The sequence below is a fragment of the Ornithodoros turicata genome, unplaced genomic scaffold (genome assembly GCF_037126465.1).
Source record: "Ornithodoros turicata isolate Travis unplaced genomic scaffold, ASM3712646v1 Chromosome33, whole genome shotgun sequence".
Classification (NCBI taxonomy): Eukaryota; Metazoa; Arthropoda; class Arachnida; order Ixodida; family Argasidae; genus Ornithodoros; species Ornithodoros turicata.
The window spans coordinates 1,547,111-1,568,107 of record NW_026999359.1 but is presented as its reverse complement, the minus strand read 5'-3'; the positions used below and the strand labels follow the sequence as shown (position 1 = coordinate 1,568,107).

General features: G+C 46.0%; 1 protein-coding gene across 1 annotated transcript; it reads left to right on the top strand.

The window, feature by feature from the left end:
• Nucleotides 1-19,724: 19,724 nt before the first annotated feature.
• On the top strand, nt 19,725-20,618 carry LOC135373858 (uncharacterized). Its single transcript, XM_064606912.1, has one exon. It carries the CDS (start codon nt 19,725-19,727, stop codon nt 20,616-20,618), a length of 894 nt encoding a protein of 297 aa, XP_064462982.1.
• Nucleotides 20,619-20,997: the final 379 nt, after the last annotated feature.

Genomic DNA, 20,997 nt, shown 5'->3' with positions numbered 1-20,997 from the left:
CAAAGTTCTACATAATGCCGAAAACGACAGGTACCCAAGAAATGGAGAATATACTCACAGGTTACACAATACACACGTAGGCCACAGAATATATGTACAATAGCGTTGGTGGATAGACTGCTTATATCTAAAATAACAGGCACGTCTTACATAACATATTTTACATTACGCATACGTGAAATTACAGGACTAAAGGACGGCAAAAAGCTGAGTAAAAGATCGAAGGAATTATGTCCAATACTGATCAGAAGAACGGCAGGATGTCAGGAAAAGACAAATGGGCATAAGCAAAATGAGTGAACTTGACAAATGGAAAACTTTAGATACAACCTCTTTTGGAGTAGAACGGGAAGTGTTAGAGAAAAAAAAATCACATGACAGCGAGTTTACGAGGGTCTTGCCTCGCGAGACAGTGTCCCCTTTAAATACATCAGGGTAAAAAATGTAGGATGCTTCCGTAGTTACACACCTGGAATACCGAAAGGCAGAGATCATAGCAACTGTGGACGGTCAATTCGAGACTGAGGGCACTTGTATAAGAAAGTGGCATCGGTAATGTCGCGCTGAGTTGAAAGGGGAATGAGACCAACGTGTCTGAGTAGATATTCATAATTGTACGTCTGGAATCCCGGGGTGCAACCGAAATATAGGTAGTGTGAAATGTGGAGCGCTTTCTTTTGGTCAGCTTCTAGGCGCTGAGGGTTACTTAGACAGTTCCATATTATGGATGCGTATGCGATGCGAGGGTCAACATAGACCTTATATTGGGCATACAACAACATCAGGATTCGGGAATATCTTTGTATGTCCCAGAGTCCTAGAGTGCGCAATGCGGAGCATTTCGAATAGAACGTGACCACCGAGCTCACGAACCAAGTTAGCGCTGGAGATGACATTTGTGCTGGAACAGTGTTTATAACAGGTTATGTTGGCTTTACGAGAGAAATACACATGTGTTGATTGGAAGTTTGCTCGTGCGACACCACTGGATAACACGGTCGATGTCCCTTTGTTGCAAGGCGCAATCCAATGGGGATGAGACTACTTTCAACAATTTCACATCCTCGGCATACCGTAGCAAGTTAAAATGCTGGATACACATAACGAGATCGTTGACAAAAACGTTGAAGAGTGGCCCGCGGTTGGAGTCCTGGGGAGCTCCTGATGTTGGGAGATATGGTTGCGAACAAATACCCTTAACTGTTACAGAAGAGAAACGGTATATATACACAAGTATGCGAACAGCTCTGTTAGAACGGGGATTCAGTAGAAGCGGGTGAGCTACTGGTCGGCGTAAGGTATACTATTATTGGACTAGTGAATTCCGAGGATATCTGGACACGCGGTGGCGCTCTGGCACAGAGGAGTAGTAGCTGACTTAGCTTGTGTGCTGACGTACTCTGTGATCGTATGCCAATTTGCAGGGAGGCCAGGCTTAATGATTCCGCAGGCTAATCTGACTACAACCTCAGCTTTACGTAAGTCAACCATTACGTCCCTGTGCTGCCGGAGCGACACCGCGAGTTGAGTTGTCCTCAGCATTCACTAATCCAAGAATAGTAGTCCACCTTGCGCCTTCCACAACCACAACAGACCCCGGTATCATAGTTGTTGTGCTTGCTCCTCCTCTATCTCGACACCAAACAAATCAGTGGCAGCTCTCACCCCTCACGTATCACACTAGCCAGGTTTACATGAGCTCGAACGGAGTTCCATTTGCTCGTGTAAACGCTGTTCGGTCGAGTTGACTCCGCGCCGGGTCGAGTCGCGTCAGCGCGACAACAGGGGCGCGTTGACTTGCTCCACGCGACCAGCGAAGTGCATGTAAACGACGACTGGTCCAGCTCGGAACGAATGAGCTGCGGGATCGAGTACATCGTGTCGCTGCGTCCGAGACAGCAATTGCTCAACGTAGGACGGGCAGACGGGTACAGAAACAGAAGCGAAGAGACGCATTTTCTGCGCTGGCACGGCTCGACTCGACTGGACGCGGAGCGTCGCTGCGATCGGCTCTCGCTGAAGAGAGTTCATGTAAACCGCGTGGGATGAGTTCAACCCGACTCGACTGTCAATTGGACCTGCTCTGCCGAGTTAATGTGAACACGGCTGCTCATACAGGTCTGGTGAACAAAGCAGGGCCCATGTCTAGTTTAGCGGCGCCACTCGATTTCAAACTTTTAATCTACATACCTGGATGGAATTTTGCATGGTGCATCGTAATCCAAAATAATCAAGCGGCGGTCGGTTCCACAAATTCCTCCAGAGATCAGTTTCCCCGTGAAAGTTTCGGCAGCGGCGACCATGTCATCTCCATGCGCCCAGTGTTTACCTATGAGAGCTTACGCACACCTCGCACTCTGTTCCCTGTTCCCTCTCGCTCGTTGCCAAGAATGCACAATGAAAGCACTAGATCTCGACGGGTATCATTTGTGGTACTCCTACGCATCAGCTATAAAGCCTGGTTTTCCTCACTAAACGAAGTGTAGTGAGGTTAGGTTAGGTCAGTGCATATTACGCACGGAGGGGGGAGTGTCCGGAGGGGGCTACCGGCCCCCCGGGCTACTGCCCCCCCCCCCCTCCTTGCAGTTGTTCGAGACTGTGCTGGCAGAAGACAGTGCCAATTTTGGCGCGGAGCAATTGCGTGAGGAGGAGGCCGACTGTCGTCCGATAGCGGAGTTGCTGTGCGTCTTAGCAACGGACAGGCGAAAGGCATGCTGGGAAGAGTGCGAGGTGTGCGTAAGCTGTCATAGGTAAACAATGGGCGTATGAAGATGACATGGTCGCCGCTGCCGAAACTTTCCAGGGGAAACTGACCTCTGGAGGAATTTGTGGAACCGACCGCCGCTTGATTATTCTGGATTACGATGCACCATGCGAAATCCCATCCAAGTTTGAAATCGAGTGGCGCCGCTAAACTAGACATGAACCCAAGGCAGCGAGGGTTCTGTCCATGTTGTCAGAAGGTAAATTATTCCTAATAATAGTCAAGTTCCTAGCACCACGCAAATTGGCTGTTTCCGAATTATCTGGATCTACGTTTGAGGTAGCTTGCCGCTTCGAATGCCGGGAAAAACTGTTCCATCTCTCCTGTGCAGTTGACTGTGCTGCTTATTCTGCGTGACTCAATCAAGGGATGTCATGAGATGGCGTCAGAATGTCCCAGTAAATTCGGACATTACTTATAGGTCTTATCTCTTCTAGTGTTATGGAATACAGCAAGACTTGTGTTCCGGAAATACTCGAAAGACAAAGATGCGATGAGACGTTTCTTCTTGAGCGGTTCTTCAAGGACATCAACGCTGACTGTGGAACATCGAAGCCAGTCTGTGAGTATCAAATAACAAGAATGCCGTGGGCATAACTCATGTTGCACGGCATGTTTCAACAGTCGTGTTTCTAACTCCAGCGATGAAGTTGCCACATCCTACAACCGCAGTTGCGTCTGCTGGCTGCCATTATCGTTCCAATATTAGTAGAAAAATTTGAAATCAACATTTATGTCTTTTATTCTGCAATAGAGCTAAATTCTGCTTCTATTCTACGAAAGAGCTAAATGTGGCCACGAGGTTGATAAGGCTTATTATCAGCCTCGTGGCCACATTTAGTTCTTCCACGAGCGACATGGCCGAGTGGGCGTCCGCTCGTTGGTGGTAACCAAGGTCGTGCTGTAGACTGGGAGGGGGTGGGTTCGAATCCTACCGCCGGCTGTGCTGTCTGACGTTTTCCCTGGGTTTTCCGAAGACTTTCCAGACGAATGTCGGCACAGTTCCCCCTGAAGTCGGCCCAGGACGCACACTAATCCCCCTCTCCTTCCTGCTGTCCTCTCTCCGTCTGTCCACATCTGTACACCGCTCATAGCCACAGTTGCTTCGCGGCGCTAACACGCAATAAAAAAAAAACATTTAGCTCTTCCGTCCTGAAGAAGGCGGAGCTTCCGCCGTAACGTAGTCATCCTCCCTAACTTTTATAATTTTTAAGTTTTATTGAACCCCTTTTTGTTACTTCCCCTACTTTCGTCTTCTGTCTCCCATTTATTTCAACTATATATATATATATATACAGGGTGTTCCATTTAAGATTGACCCCACCTTTAAAAAAATAATGAATCATCGCTGAAGAATGAAACCAAGTGCATAGTGCTACAAGGGACCTGGAGCATTTAATAGTATTAATTAACTGATTAATTAATTAATTTAATTTTCTAACTTTTTAATTAGGAGACACTGCATTAAACATTTAACAATTAAAATTTTACAATTAAACACTGCATTAACAATGCAGTGTGTTGCAACTCTCTAACTCATACGATTTTTTTATCCGGGCCAGCAGAAAAGGGCCCGGAGTTCCGAAACCACGACGGAATCAGTTTCCGTCGCGCAAAAAGAGCGCTTGATGGCAGCGCTTTCTCACGGCCGCTTGACGAACAAGCATTGATGCCGTCAGTTCCGCCGATGCTGTTATCTGTCACGGGTGCGGGGACAACAGCAAGGTCACTTCTTTGTTTTTTAGGCGTGAAACGACACAATACACGGGAAGCGGAAGATAACTGCTCACGGCTTAACTTGAACCACGAGCGCGAGATTATTCAATCAATGAGAAAGAAAGAAAAGTTGTGGGCTATGAAATTTATGAAGCCGCTCTTTTACACCTTTTCATTTGCACCCACTCTCTGCGTTGTATCACAAGTTATGTCTTTTCCAACGAAGAGACAGTAGGTACGATGCTTGTCCTAGATGCTGCACAGGGCAAGCAAGAAAGGAAGGAAGCAAGCGAGCATGTAAATAATGACAGTAATAATTGGGGGGTTTATGACTATAGGGGAGACAACGGTGATCATGACCGACGCCACGGTAGTCGGCCTGTGAATTACTTTTGCCCACTTGGAGTTCTCTAACGTGGGTGGAATCTTACACACGGAAGAATAGTATGTAAGTCACACCAGGAGACGGCATGCCTAAGCAATCCGTGCCTTCAAACAAATTGCTTCCCTCTCCGCCCGCGTTCAGAATACGCGACCTTGGGAATGGAAGCAGGAAACGCTATTAACCAAGCCATCGTCTTTCTTTTTTCAAACTGGCAACCGAAGTTTGTTCAAGCAAACAAAGAATTAAACGAGTAGATAAAAATAGTATGCCTTCTTTTTACAGAACATTGCGCAGGTATTCTAACATGACCGAAACAATACTATGTACATTCAGAGCAGGTGTTCGAAAAGAAACGAAACTTTTTTTCGACCTTGGACAGTGGGGAGTTTCATCGCCACAGGCGATACTCTACCCCATTGCTGGACGGAGTGGGGGGAATAAAATAACGAGCCCCTTCACAATAACGATCGAAGTCCGATGGTGTTCGAAAAGATCGCCTTCCTCAGTCACACAAAGCATGTATCTCCTAATTGTGTCCTCCGTTGCCCTCCGCAACGTGGCCGCGGGGATTCCACGGCACACCTCCGTGATCCGCGCCTTAAGGGCGTCAGGAGTTGTTGTCTCTTGGTCGTACACGCGATCCTTGAGATATCCCCACAGACAGATATCTAACGGCGTCAGGTCTGGGGACCTCGCAGGCCACGACACAGATCCGTACCTTCCTATTCATCGGCTAGGAAATCCCCTGTCGAGATAGGCACGAGCTTGGCTAGAGCTGTGGGCGCATCCCGGGCGCGTGCCGCCTGCAGGCAATGGTCCTACGCACGTTTGGCAATACTGGGAACACATAGGTCCGATCAGGATTCCCGATACCTGCTCCGGACTCTGTCCCCGACAGTGTCCCATTACCATGCCCTCCACGCATTCCGGTGTATTTTCTTTTTACTTATACGAATTGATGAACGAAAAGAAGAAGCAATCTGAATAACGTTTTATAAAGACATGATGCATTATATATACGTAACAATTACACAACTGGATGAATATATTCCTGACAGAGATACACAAGTGCGCAACAGAGATTCAAAGTCTTTAGCATCAGAGCACTGGGGATGTGCAGGAGGCCTAAAGAGCAATCATATCACAAGAGATGAAGTGACTGCTCAAAACGTACTGTAGCCAGTCCTCCTCAGGTACCCGAGGATGCGGCTGTAAAATATGGACCACTGCGCCCATCTACAACGTGGGAAGCTCATTGGCCGAGACTGTGTGTGCTCTCCGATTGTGCTTTGTGTGAATAAAACGTTTCCTTTAGCCAAAAGTCGCTTCAGTTACTTTGAATACCGTATAACGGCGGGAGGCGTGAAATCCAGTAGAAGTTCATGGTGGCCAGGACCGGCTGAAAGTTCAGCAAAACGTTGAAGATCCTTATTGGCCCAATGGGTATGCATAATATCTACGACGTCGCACTCTGATTGGTCGTGTGCCCAGTGTTGTGTGAATTATGTCAAACTATGGGCTCTATTGGGAGCTGTTGGAGCCTGCTGTAACTTCGTGGGGCAATATGCTTGAATATGCAATGATTGAAAATTATGTTTAAGAAAGACTATAATGCAGACAAACGACCAGCCGTACAAACCTGGTGAAATATGTTTGCAATCGGATCCAGATACCATACAGATACTTTAGATGCAATAAACATCCATATGCTGCAGGAAGCACACTTGCAAAGACGTGAACACTAAACCGATTGTGTCTCAGTTCACAATTCACAAACTGGCTATTAAGTCGTATAAGTTCTTCATAAGCGCGTAGGGGAAACGTTGGGGGGGGGGGGGGGGAGGGGGTGCTCGACCTGTCCTGAATCTCATTTAATCCGGGATGTCCTGTACAAGCCTTCCAATCAAATTTTTCATGTCAACAAGGAGTTCTCGAATTCTGCAAAATAACACATGTTAAAAAACTGCACGACGCAAGTGTAATGGGGCACTTACTCTGAGCTCTTCCTAATAAAACGGCGTCGCACAGGAACGATTTTACGGAAGAAGCATCAAGCCCTAAACACTGGCAACGACCACAAATGTACACGAATGCACTTGTTCGCCATGACCTGTCTGTATTCTAGACAGGTCATCGCGAAAAGTCTGCAAGAGAACAGTAATCTTTCAAACAGTAGGAACTTAAAACGTAAGTCATATGAAAAATTGACTACCACGTAATCACTGTTGGATGCATCTTCTACTGGGCTTCTTGAAAGCAGGGAGACAAGTTAGTTGGGGCTACGTTACATGCATAATTATTTCCCTTTTCAGGCGACGTTGCATCAAAGTGCCCGAACAAAACGTTATCACTTGCACAGACTGTCTGCGAAGAAAGCTTTATGAGGGAACACGGCCTCGTCCTTCCCCCCGAATATGTGAACAAAGAGGCGAACAAATGGTACTGCTGGTAAGGACTTTTTCACGTACAACTGGCGGTTCCACAGTCTTCTTGAGGACCAAGGCTGTCTTCACCCCACACCGTGTTAGAAGAAGTCTGCCACAGATACCGCCCACCTCGTGTTTCACTGGATGAGTGACTTAGAAACGCTTGAGGAGACAGGAATCATGACTGATTTGTCCGGCCCTGCACTTGAGGCAGATAATTCAGGTGAAAGCCAAGCTGACGTGCTACAAAGGTGACATCGCTTGACGGAGATCCGGAGAGTGAAAGTTCGAACCTTGCAACCACGCATTGGCGTTTTCCTGAATTGTCGTTTGACGTAGCTTGTCGCAGTAGTATTCAGTCATGTCGAGGCTACTGCCGGTCCACTCAGCAACCTGGACCCCTGGGCCCTGCCCCTGAGCCCTGCGCGTATTTTTCCCCGCGCGGCGCGTGTGCGGAGGTTGTCCGCGCGCTTATAACATGCAGAGACATGCAAAGAAGGGTCATACACAAAAAGTACAAGTGAAAATATATTTGTCAATGCCAATTGTAATGCCAATCAAGTTGAGATATATTTATTAAAGCCAATAGTGCTGGGAATTGTGCCAATTGTGATGCCGATCAGGTGAAGGAGAAAAACCCAGCCGAGAAAACTTCACGACCTGTAACAGAAGAAACAAAAACGCAAGGCAGTACATGTGAATAATATACATAATTTATTAATTATATCCAGTCCTTAAATTCTGAAATTAAAATGCAGTAGCACATTTAATCAAAGATGTTCTTAATACGATTACAATCAAAACTACAAGTTTTATTATAAAAAGTCTGAGATGTGGGAACCTGATAGATGTAAGTAATTTCGAGCATAATATGGAAGCTAAGTTTAATATTCCAATATGACACACATTTAATTAATCAATTTCTATTGAAGTGAATAGCGCAGGCATAAGGCAATAATTCGAATCAACACATAGCAATAATATAGAACCAATAATCCAACATGTAGGGAAATAATAGCTACACCATATCAAAACGAGAAACGATCACCACATTTAATCAAAGAAGATATTCTTAATCAATATGATTATAAACAAAATCATAAGTTGTGTTATAAAAAGTCTAATATTCCTATACGTGAGAACCATCAGTGCAATAGCGGGAAATTCTGATAGTTGTATGTAATTAACTGTGAACAGCAGAGACCCTGGAAGACTATGGGACATGAACACAAGAGGAAATAAAATATATACCACTACAAAGAAGATATTCCTAATCAATATGATCACAATCAAATTACAAGTTGTATTATAAATATTCCTACATGTGAGAACCATCATGCAATAGACGTAAGGAAATAACGAGAAAAAACACAATCAACAGCTACAATTAATAGAAAGACAAACCTGCACACCATCCAACACATAGAGAAATAATAGCTAGTCAATCTATCAAAAGGAGAAATATTACAATATAGCACAGACTTAACGCTGAAGAAGAGAGGAACACTCCAAGCGGCGACATGTAAACAACAACAGAGGAAAATAATATATCATTGAACCATCATGAAATCGACCAACATACAATTTTCATTGATGGAGGTATCCAAGACATAGAAAATATGGAATGTTTACATCTCGGTTTTCACTCTTTTCCTTAAAGCCGGGAGACTTTATGTCTCTATCTAAATGACCAAGACGAAGCAACTCCCATGCTTTATCACCCAAAGGGTTGGGGGCTGATTCCTTCGTCCAGCAAATGGGGCGTTCTAGAGGTCAGATAAGATAGTTCAAAGGCGATATATTTTATTGTGCCGCGCAAATAGATGTCAATATTATTCGCGAGGATCACTATATTTTCGTATCCTTTTCTTGAAACGGAAATCTTATGTCAAAGTGGTTGAGAAGTCGACTAAGTTTGTACACATGCGATATTGTTATTGAACATCTAGAGAAAGTCCAAATTATTAAATGGTAGCAACAATACTCAATCAAAAAACGAGAAACAAACTTAATTACATCAAGTTTGGTAATATCTTGCAGCAGAAAGTTCTATATAGATGAACCACACAGAAAAATCAAATGTGAAACACAACTCAGAAATACCGGGCATTCCCAACTCAGAGATTATTTTTACTTATCTCAATCGAGCGAACAATTGAAACAAATATGACACAATTAATACATCATGCATACATAATGTCAAATTCATCGAATATGAGTCGAACCTGAAACAAAACAATAATTAATTCAGACAAATCATTTCTAAGCAAGCAGCGTGAATACACCGCAGAATCTGTAAAGAAACTTGTCATTTTCAATGAATAAACATGATCAACTAGTGGATTCAAGCGATAAAGTGTGATGAAACCCGACGACCCCCAACACCAACATCAAGTTAGGGAGGGACGGCCTCTAGTATGGCCTTGTGCACAGAATCATTGAAAGCGCACATTTTTTCTTACTCATTTTGGAGAGCAGCTGCAGCTGCTTGATCTGCCAACTCATTGCCTTTGATGCCTACGTGGCTGGGCACCCAGCATAGGATGGGGGAGTACTCCTTTGTTCTTATCAGACTCGCTAAAGATCTTGCTCGCTGCACAAGAAAGTTCTTTGTTGTGTGCTGACTACAACTTGCGTTAATGGAACTCAAGGAGTCTGTATATATAACAGAAGACTTTATAGAATCTTGAAGGATGTAGTTGAGAGCCAAGGTAATGGCGTAAACCTCGGCAGTGAAAATTGATGCAAATGTTTTTATACGATGAGACCTTGTGTACGCGCCACAAATCATGGCACAAGTCACTCCTGCACTAGACTTGGACCCATCTGTGTAAATCTCAGTATGGTTATCAAAGCTGTCTTTCAAGTGTGCAAGCCCTTGTTGAAGTACTGATGAGGCGCTGTCTTGTTGTATTTTGCCAAAGAGATGTCAGACCTTGGAGGTGGTTCCCAGGGTGGGAGCTTTCTGCTACACTCTACAACTTGTAGGTCACAGGACGAGAAACCGTGGCAATCGAACTCTGATGCAATTCGCAAAGAGAATGGAGGGACGACAGAGGGCTTGTTAATGAACAGCTGTTTAAAGCGTGTGTGCTTGACGCAAGTCGAGGCTGGATTTTGGGGTAGACTATTTATTCTAAGTGCGTACGATGCACCGAGATAAGAACGCCGTCTTTTGAAGGAGCATTCCTTCGATTCAACATATAGACTCTGTACAGGTGACGTTCGGAAGGCGCAGAGCACGAGTTTGAGCCCCTGGTGATGGACAGGGTCCAGGGCTTTCAGCACAGACTCTCGAGCAGAACCGTAGACAAAGGACCCATAATCCACTTTGGAACGAATACATGCAGTATATACTTGGTGAAGTGTTTCCTTGTCTGCACCCCAAGATCTGTGAGAAATGATTTTTAAAATGTTTAGTGACTTGACACACTTTATCTTTAGGTTTTGGATATGAGCCTTGAAGGTCAGCTTCGAGTCGAAAGTAATGCCAAGAAATTTGGCTTCTGGTTGAACAAGGATTACTTGTCGGTTAAGCTCAAGCGTAAGTGGTGCGAACAGTCCTCTAATCCTAGAGAAATGGACACACACAGTTTTCTCAGCTGAGAATTTGAATCCATTTGATGAAGACCACTTGGCCATAATGTTGATGGCCATCTTCATCTGTCGTTCGCATATTGACAGGTTCGTGGAGCAACAATATATTTGAATGTCATCCACGTACATGAAGAAAGATATGGAGGCTGGGATGACATTGGTCACAGAGTTGATTTTCACATTAAATAAAACAACACTGAGAACGGATCCCTGCGGGACACCATTCTCTTGTACGAAGGGGCGGCATAGAGTGGTTCCCAGTCGCACTCTAAAGGATATGTGCTGGAGGAAGTTTGAAATGCATCTAAGGAGCCTGCCCTCCACGCCAAAAGAGTAAAGATCCTGCAGAATACCGTGTCGTCGCGCAGTGTCATACGCTTTCTCTGAATCAAAGAAAAGAGATAAGCAATATTGTCTTCTGGCGAAGGCTTCACGGATAGTGGTTTCTAGCCGAACAATGTGATCCGTAGTGGAACACCCTGTTCGAAAACCACATTGAAATTCAGAAAGGCAATTATTTTCTTCCAGATGATGAACCAGCCGGTTATTGACCATTCGCTCAAACGTCTTCCCAATACAACTCGTAAGGGCGATAGGTCTGTAACTGGCTGGATTCGATGCTTCCTTTCTTGGCTTGAGAAGGGGAATGACAGTCGCAGTCTTCCATAATACTGGTAACGTTCCCTCTGCCCAAACGCGGTTAAAGGAAAGGAGCAACAATTTTTTTAAGTCATCAGATGAGTGGCACAGCATAGAGTAGGTTACTCTGTCTGGGCCCGGGGCAGTGGCTTTAGCTGGATCGCTGAAGCTCCACCATCGTGAACGGCTGATTGTATACGTACTCATCACCACCACTCATCGGAATTTTTCGTTTCTCAGCGTTTCTTTTTACTCTAAGAAATTCGGGACTGTAATGGGATGAATCAGAGATGCATTCAAAATGTTGTCCGAGCGCATCCGCCTGTTCTTGTAGGCTTCCGCACACCTGCCCGTTACCTGCCCGTTGACTTCTAAAAGAGGGATTGTATAACTGCGGTGTTCTCCTCTGATTTTGCGAAGTCTGTCCCACACTACTTTGGATGGGGTACTGTGAGATAGAGAAGACATGAAGTTGTGCCAAGATGAACGCTTTGCTTGTTTCCGCGTCCATCTGGCCTTGGCTCTCGCCTTTTTAAACAAAGGAAGATTTTGTGATGTGGGGTACCTCCGAAATGTACCCCACGCACGATTTTGAAGTTTACGAGTTTCCTTGCACTCGCTGTTCCACCATGGCTTCGATCGTTTCGCTAGACGACCAGAAGTCTCAGGAATGGATTGCGTTGCTGCATCGAGGATGACGTTAGTAATTACATTGTTGGCCTCTTCAATCGTCATCCTCTCCACAGGGATTAACGACAGGTCACATTTTTTAGAGAAAGCATTCCAGTCAGCATGTTGGAGCTTCCATCTGGGGGGGCATGCTGTCAGACTATTGACTGCACACATATATTTCAGGATCACTGAAAAGTGATCACTCCCAAGTGGGTTTTCTTGCACGCTCCATTCTATATCTTGATATAGACATAGACTGCAAAGTGATAAATCTAAGACCGAGAAAGACTGACTTGAACAGTGGACATACGTAGGTGCTCCTGTATTTAAAAGACAGATGGAGGTTGATAACAAGACCCTTTCCAACATTTTCCCTCGGCCGTCGGTTCTTGTACTGCCCCAAAGCGGATTGTGGGCATTAAAGTCGCCTAAGAGTATAAATGGAGTTGGAAGTTGCCTGATTAAGTGTTCTATATCTCTCTGTGCAAAACTTGCTGATGGTGGCAAATAGACCGAGCAGATGGTAACAATTCTGTCCAGACACATCTGCACGGCTACGGCTTCCAAGTTTGTAACGAAGTGGACTTCTTTGGACGGAACAGTTCCTCGTGTGACGATAGCCACGCCACCAGATGCGCGAGTGGCGTCTGTTCGATCTCTTCGAAATACATTTTGTCTACGAATTGGATTTGGTGTATGTGTGTTTAAATATGTTTCTTGGAGGCAGAAACATGCTGCATTGTACTTGTCAAAGAGATCGTTAATGTCGTCTAAGTTAGAAATTAAACCCCGGCAGTTCCACTGGAGGAAGTGGTTCATAGCGGTCACACTAAAAAGGAGGAAAAGAAAGCGCAGCACTTAGTGACACCTACTAGAAAAGACTTGTACCATTTAGGGGGTTGGACCCTTCGCGGGGGTTGTTTCTGTTGGTCATTCCCTTTGAAACCCCTTCCTCGTCCTTTCTCTCGTTTTTCCTTCCCTTGTGGAGGAATGCTGGGGAGGCTCGACGATGACTTCTGCGACATGCAGTCGTCATCGTTGACCTCCTGGGTGCCTTTTTAGGAAGGGGTTTTTACGACCCCGTCCCAAACTGACTGTGTGCCATCGACCTTAGTGGAGGCCGTGGCTGTTTCTTTCTGGCCAGTTGAACGGCTGGCCTCCGTCACGGCAGAAGACACAGAAGACAGCCTTCTGAGGTTGGGGAGTGTAGAGTGGGGACTCAGAACCCGAAAAACAGGTCTGTGGCGCCACTCCCCTACGCACCATGTCGGAAAAACTTCCTTTCTTTCTGAACTCGAGCTGTGCTCGTGCAGCTTTATAGTTTAACTTCTGCTCTGTTTTTATTTTCAATATTTCTTTTTCTTCTTTCCACCGTGGGCAGGACCGAGAATAGACAGGGTGCCCCCCTCACAGTTAGCACAGTGGAAGTCTTTTGTTATATGATTCAGGAGTATGCTCTTTGCCAGCACATCTGGGACACACCAACTGTCCTCCACAGACTTGGTAGTTGTGCCCAAACCGCTGGCATTTGAAACAGCGACGAGGATTAGGAATAAATGGTCTGACATGACAATTGACTTAACCGGCTTTGATGGTAGAAGGAAGTGTGTGCAGCTTAAACGACAGGATGATGTGCTTTGTATTGATCTCCTTGCCATCTCTCCGCATAATTATCCGTTTGGCAGACACGACGCCTTGCTCTTGCAAGCCCTCTTCGATTTCAGTTTCGCTGCAGACGATTAACTCTTCTTCGGAAATGACTCCCTTAACGGTGTTCAGTGTTCGGTGGGTTGTAACTGAAACAGGTATCTCCCCGATCTTCTTTAGAGATTGCAGTGCTGTACTTTGTTGTTTATTATTGACCTCTACCTGAATATCTGCTGAGCTCAGTTTCTTGGCCTGAAACGACTTTCCTATTACGTGTTCGAGTGCCCTAGCAACAAGAAAAGGAGATACTTTAGATAGTTGTTTGGTCTCGTCATCTGAGTGAAGAATCAGGAACTTGGCAAACCAAGGTTCCGGACAACTTAGGTCAGAGAAATGCAATGTTCGTTCTTCGGTGCGGCTCCTCTTCGGGCGCCGATCGGGTTTTTTTTAGGTGATTGTGTCCATAGAAAATAATGAATGACATTCGGTACAGATGTCCTGCCGCCCACCACGGAGTCCAACCAGGGGACCGCGCATCACGCAGTAGCAGGTACCTCTGCATGATACCCAAGTGCAGCTTTCTGGAGAGTGAAAAGAACTGCCCAAGGTTGACCCTTGCCGCCAAAGATGATGAAAAGTGGAAGGAAGCGAGGAGGAGGGAAGATAAAGAGAAAGCAATGAAAAGGTGGATGGCGACTAGCTGAATAATCCTGGCCGGGCCTTCCAGGACCACTCGACTATGGGAAGCAGGGGCCAAAGCGGTGTGTTGCTCTCCCAGAGGGGCCCCGAAGGGTCCTAAACAACCTCCAGGTCCACTCAATCGCCAGGATCCCCCTTTCCCCAGACACGGGAAAGCCACGCACAGCTATACGTGGGGATCTCCCTCCTGCGGCGACCCAACCGTGAATGCAGGAGGGGGCTACTGCGGCTGCTGCCGGGCGATGGGGGCGCCAATTTTCCGACGCCGGGTTTGATAGATTGATTAGCTATTATTTCTCTATGTGTTGGATGGTGTGCAGGTTTGGCTTTCTATTAATTGTAGCTGTTGATTGTGTTGTTTCTTGTTATTTCCTTACGTCTATTGCAATGATGGTTCTCACATGTAATTTGATTGTGATCATATTGATTAGGAATATCTTCTTTGTAGTGGTATAGATTTTATTTCTTCTTGTGTTCTTGTCGTTCTTGTTCCATGTTCTTCCATACATCTAACGGCACCCATCTTCTACAAATCAGGGCAGATATCATCAGAGCTGGTTGTTGGCTAGGAGCGTGCTATGTGGTGAAGCTCATTTTTAACATATCTATTTTCTGTGTTGGATTCATAAAACAAAGCAAGGTTTGTAGTGTCTCTTAGAATGAAAATTGTATAGTGTTCAAATTGTATAGTGTTATTGTGTGTTCGATTAGATGTGTCACGAGGATGATTTTATGATAATTAAAATGATAAATTATTCTCCTCTGCTGTTTTGATTAAGAATAACTTCTTTGTAGTGGCATAGATTTTATTTTCTCTTGTGTTCGTGTCCCATAGTCTTCCAGGGTCTCCGCTGTTCACAGCTAATTACATACAACTATCAGAACTTCCCGCTGTTGCACTGATGGTTCTCACGTATAGGAATATTAGACTTTTTATAGCACAACTTATAATTTTGTTTACAATCATATTGATTAAGAATATCTTCTTTGATTAAATGTGGTGATCGTTTCTCGTTTTGCTATTTCCCTACATGTTGGATGATTGGTTCTATGTTCATGCTATATGTGGATTCGAATTATTTCCTTATGTCTGCACTATTCACTTCAATAGAAATTGATTAATTAAATTTGTGTCATGTTGGAATATGAAACTTAGATTCCCTATGGCGCTCGAAATTACTTACATGTATCGTGTTCTCACATCTCAGGCTTTTTATAATAAAACTAATTTTGATTGTGATCGTATTGGTTAAGAACATCTTCTTTGATTGAAATGTGCTCTCTCTTCTGATTCACTGAAAACATGCGTGTATGATTACAGTTAATAAAAATATTGTGTTTGATCTGTGATACCTATTCAATGCTATTGTATCTTACCTGTAATAAGTATTTCTTTCTTACGTGTATTGTGTTTCTTCTGCTTCAGGTTTTTTGGCTGGGGTTTTCTCCTCCACACAGAATCACAGCATAATTCCTAGCACTATTGACTTTAATAAATATATTTTCACTTGTACTTTCGTGTATGGCTATCCTTTGCATGTAAAGAGCCTACTGCACACCTGATGTAGCTGGAAAAAAAATATGATTGAAGTCGACACAGATTGAAAAATGACGAAAGGCGACCCAGGCTGAAAAATGTGAGCTGGTAAGTGCGCACGCAGCCCTCCGGCCACGCCCACCCACCGGTAAGTGCCTCCACCCGAGCGCCCCCCGGCGCGTGCGGGAAAAAATACGCGACCCAAGTCGCCCTAGGCTCAAAAATGTCGAAAGAAGTCGGTCCAGGCTGAAAAATGTGAGACGGTAAGCGCGCACGCAGCTCTCCCCTTTGGGCCAGGTTTTTCTCCTTCACGCAGAGTCATAACATAATTCCTAACAGTAATGACTTTAATAAATATATTTTCGCTTGTACTTTTGTGTATGGCTATCCTTTGCATGTAAACAGCCTACTGCACACCTGTTGTAGCTGAAAAACCGGTAAGCGCCTCCACCCGAGCGCCGACCGGCGGGTGCGGGAACAAATACGAGACCTAAGTTGGCCAAGCCTCAAAAATGTCGAAAGAAGTCGACCCAGGCTGAAAAATGTGAGGGTAAGCGCGCATGCAGCCCTCCCCCCGCCGATAAGCATGTGGACAACCCTCCACACACGCGCCGCGCGGGGAAAAATACGCGCAGGGCTCAGGGCAGGGCCCAGGGGTCCATGTCGTAGTTTCGCCCTGCCGTAGTTTTGGTATGACAGAATACTACTTGCCGCTTCCAAACTGGCGGAAAAAGCTGCTTATTCGCTCGTGCGCAGCTAACTGCGTTGTTCATTCGTGGCGAACCGATGTTACGTGCCCCTGTAGTTTAACAGCTATTTCTGCACGATGTTTTCCAGTATGATGCAGTACAGCCAGAATTGTCTTCAGGACACGCTGAAACAACAAGGATGCGATTCCGAAGACTTTTTGCATGGGTTCACTCGGAAAGTTGAGACTCAATGTGGAACGTCCAAGTCGTTCTGTAAGTACAATAAAAGAAGAATGAAGCAGGGATAACACATAATACGAGGCTTGGGACAACAGTAGTCTTTGTAAGTCCAGTGATAAATATCCCACCGGCGATCAAAATCATTACATTGGGACATTGCAGTGGGACTTAATGGTAGTTGAAATCGAGGAGGATCGCCAGACTGTCAAGCTGAATGTCAACGAAACGAAATCACAATCAAAATGAGATCAATATGCAAGCAAGAAATTAAACTGAGAAAAAGTGTTTTATCGGGGGGCCTCGCTTTCTTTTTCTCGGCTATGTTTTACATTCCCACTTGCATTAAACGAGCCCTCAGCTACAGAGTGGCAGGAAAGAAGAGAAAGAAACAAGGGAAGTGCGTCATCTTACCAAATCACAAGGATGCGCAGAAGAATAAGGAACAGTGCAATCGGGAACCAAACACAACACTCCTTATGTAGAATACGCGTTTCATCTCAACAGAGGGGAAAAAATAATAATTGATTCTCGCACACGATCACGTTCTTCCATATTCGATGTTGCTGCCGATGGCTGCACATATTTCACATACAATGTGCATTTACTTTATTCATTGTAGTTATTTTGTAAGAAAAGGAAACACATAGAAGCGTCGACGCCGTGTTTGTAGTCGACAGACCATCCTCTCGCAGATAGTGCGCAGCTTTCCAGTGGCTCACATCATATTACATCACATTACAGTATTGGTTACGTACTGCGAAAATGATTATTGAGAGATACCTAAGATTTTCACACTGCAGTCTTCTATTCAGGAGGTAAAGCTTCCCACTTGTACTATTTCGCATTTGTCTCGCTACTGAAGCGCGTAACAACGCACAGGGCTGGGCAAAGGTCTACGGAAGACGCTCTGGCGCATTCCTTCCTCAGAGTCAGAGGGTAGCAGCGAATGGTACCTTGCCAACTAGTACGTGCATAGGTAACGCAACCTCTTCTTTGCAAGTCCGTGCGGTACCTTACACTCTCTATCTTTTCACACCTTTAAATGTGTAATAACGTGCATGGCGCACGGCTTTTTAGGTGTAATTTTCATAACACCATAATGGAGCACGGTTTCGCACAAATTTTCTTTACTCGAGTGTTGTCTGTCCTCAAAAATTGAGTGCACGAGTGCTTATGGGAACTAGCGTGCCTTGAAGCATTACGAAACTGCAACATGCAGAGGTAGAGGAGGAAGAACGGCACTCCCGGTGTGCACGGCAGCCGCGTCAGCCGGGTTAAACCATAGCACGACACAGCAGTGTTCCAAAAAGTTATCATGCTGCTTTGCGGCGCGCACAAAGTAGCATTTTCTATCTTCCCTGGCCGCCATAAAAGACTGCACAGCACGCAATCACATTAACACTCCGCTGCCCTCCCCACAGAAGATGTGGCGGCTTCAAGCAACTTGGATGTTAACCGCGTTTTCCCACGATGATCTCATCTGTATGTGTTTCAGAAACGAAGAGCGTTACACACATTTCAGGTACGACGAAGTACAGTAAAAAAATACAGAAGGTATGAAACACCGTATCCCCCTAACAAAACGGAAAACACACGTTGCGTATGGCGCGTTTCCCACTGTTTACCTTTCCGCTGTTATGACGTGGAACGGTAAAACTCGATTTTACATCCTCGCCCTCTTCTGCTGCGCAGAAACCTACAAGCAGAGCAATAATATAATGGCTACCGCGGTGCAATGCCGTAGCAGCATTTCTTAGCACTGGGCATCTAGTAGCAGTTTACTGGGGTTCCTTCACGTACAGCGTACGACCTTCTGAAATTCTTCCTGTATGTTGGTTGGGCCATCTTACATGTACTATAATTTTTGTTTACAGGCTCTGCTCAGTGTAATAACAACACGTTATCCCATGCCCAGTTTGCGTGCAGCGAGAGATATATGCAGATCCATGTGCTGAATCCTGAAAAACCGGGGCAATTGAGCCCGGATGCTCAGAAACGTTACTGCTGGTAAGCGCTTTTTCTTTTACGTGCAAACCGCAGTTCCATAGCATTTTTGTGATAAGCGTCAGACCACAACAGCACCAGCAGACGGCGCCTGTGTTCACCCAACACCACATAGTGCACCAGAGGAAGTCTGCCTCAGATGCCGTTCACCTCGTGTTTTAAGGTCCAACCGCATTAGTCAGCGCATTATCCAGCGGCCTGCAGTGGCGTTTGGAGAGCGGCAGAACGATAGAAAAGCAGCCACACTACCGAATTCCGAGGGGTGCGGATATGGGAAGAGTGCAACAGAATTAATATCAAATGAAATGCTGTGTTCGCCCCGTGTATTTGGATGCCTTGTGAATAGCGAGGCACAACAAGTGGCTCTGTGAGTGCACACCCCTGCACTTATACCATATCTGTGTTTCAGTTTTTAAAAGTATGTAATGTTTTATGGCCATTGGTTATGGGAAGGAGTTCGTACCGCACGTTCTGCAAAGTTATAGATACGTTTTTAGTTCTCGTTTAACTCTTTTCCACCTTGTAATTTCACCATCACTTACCTAGTGTAGCATATCGTCAGCATCGACAATGAGGAAGATAGCGCAGAGCGCGCGACCTATAGCAACCTAAGCGATCGTGTCCAATAAACCAGTTGTTGTTGTCACTCGGGCCGTTCACTTCATCCCTCTCGGGCTCCTACATATTTGGTGACCCGGAACACCCGCCGATGTTCGGCACGAGCCCGCCTTCTGATCAGCCTTCCGCTACCCTTCCACCTCCTGATATGGCCAGCTCTTCCTCTGTACCACCCGTGGCACACGTCGCCGTGCGGCTTCCCCCTTTCTGGACCTTCAACCCGAAGATCTGGTTTTTGCAAGCCGAAGCACAATTTCAGCTGGCAGGTATTACAACTCAGGCGACGCAGTACCGACACATTGTCGCTGTTCTGCCTCCAGACATCGCCTTGGAGGTAGGCGACGTTCTATCCAGCCCACAGGCTGACAGCCCCTACGACCAGCTCAAAGACGCTATTCTCCAACGTACGACGGCGTCTGAGCGCAAGCGGCTGCAACAACTGCTCACAGCCGAGGAGTTAGGCGATCGGCGGCCTTCCCAGCTACTGAGGGCCATGCAAGCTCTGATTGGTGACCGTGCAGCAACGTTCGACGATTCGCTGCTACGCGAACTCTTCATGCAACGCTTGCCGCCGCAAGTTCAAATGATTTTGACCACAGCTTCAAGCCTTTCCCTTTCCAAGCTCGCACAGCACGCTGACAAAATCATGGAGGTCACAGGCCCTTCCGTCGCAGCTGTTTCTGCCCTTTCTCAGCAGGCTCCCTCCGCGCCTCTCCCTTCATTTTCGAGTCAGCAGCAAATCGAGGAGCTTCGCGCCGAAGTGCGAAACCTCTCCAGTATGGTTTCTGCCCTGTCTCGCCGCGCTCTCAGACGAAGGCCCCAACGGCCACGTTCCTCTAACCGCTCACGTCGCCGCAGTGCCTCACCAGTTCGCGACAATTCCAACAGCTCTGGATTCTGCTGGTATCATGAGACCTTTGGCGATGCGGCTCGCAAGTGCCTGAAGCCTTGCGCATGGCCGGAAAACGCGGCCTGGCAACGCTGATGGCGACCTCCGTTGCTCCACAGTTTACAGAAAGTCGCCTCTTCTACGTCCAAGACCGGCAATCCAGGATACGTTTCCTCGTCGATACGGGAGCTGACGTCAGCGTTTTGCCAGCCTCCCCTGCTGACCGTTTTCGGAAACCTCTGTTTCACCTGCTGGCAGTCAATCACACTGGCATACCGGTCTACCAACAGAAGTCCCTTTCGCTAAATCTGGGCCTCCGGCGATCCTTTCGCTGGGTTTTCCTTGTGGCAGCAGTTAAGGACGCCATTCTTGGGGCAGACTTCCTGCATCACTTTCGACTCACTGTGGACGTTTCTCGCCGCCTCCTCCGCGACTCTACCACGTCTCTTGCCGTTGCAGCGATACCTGCTTCTCC

Coding starts and splice junctions, on each gene's coding strand:
- LOC135373858 (XM_064606912.1), top strand. CDS start 19,725: ATGTTCGGCACGAGCCCGCCTTCTGATCAGCCTTCCGCTACCCTTCCA.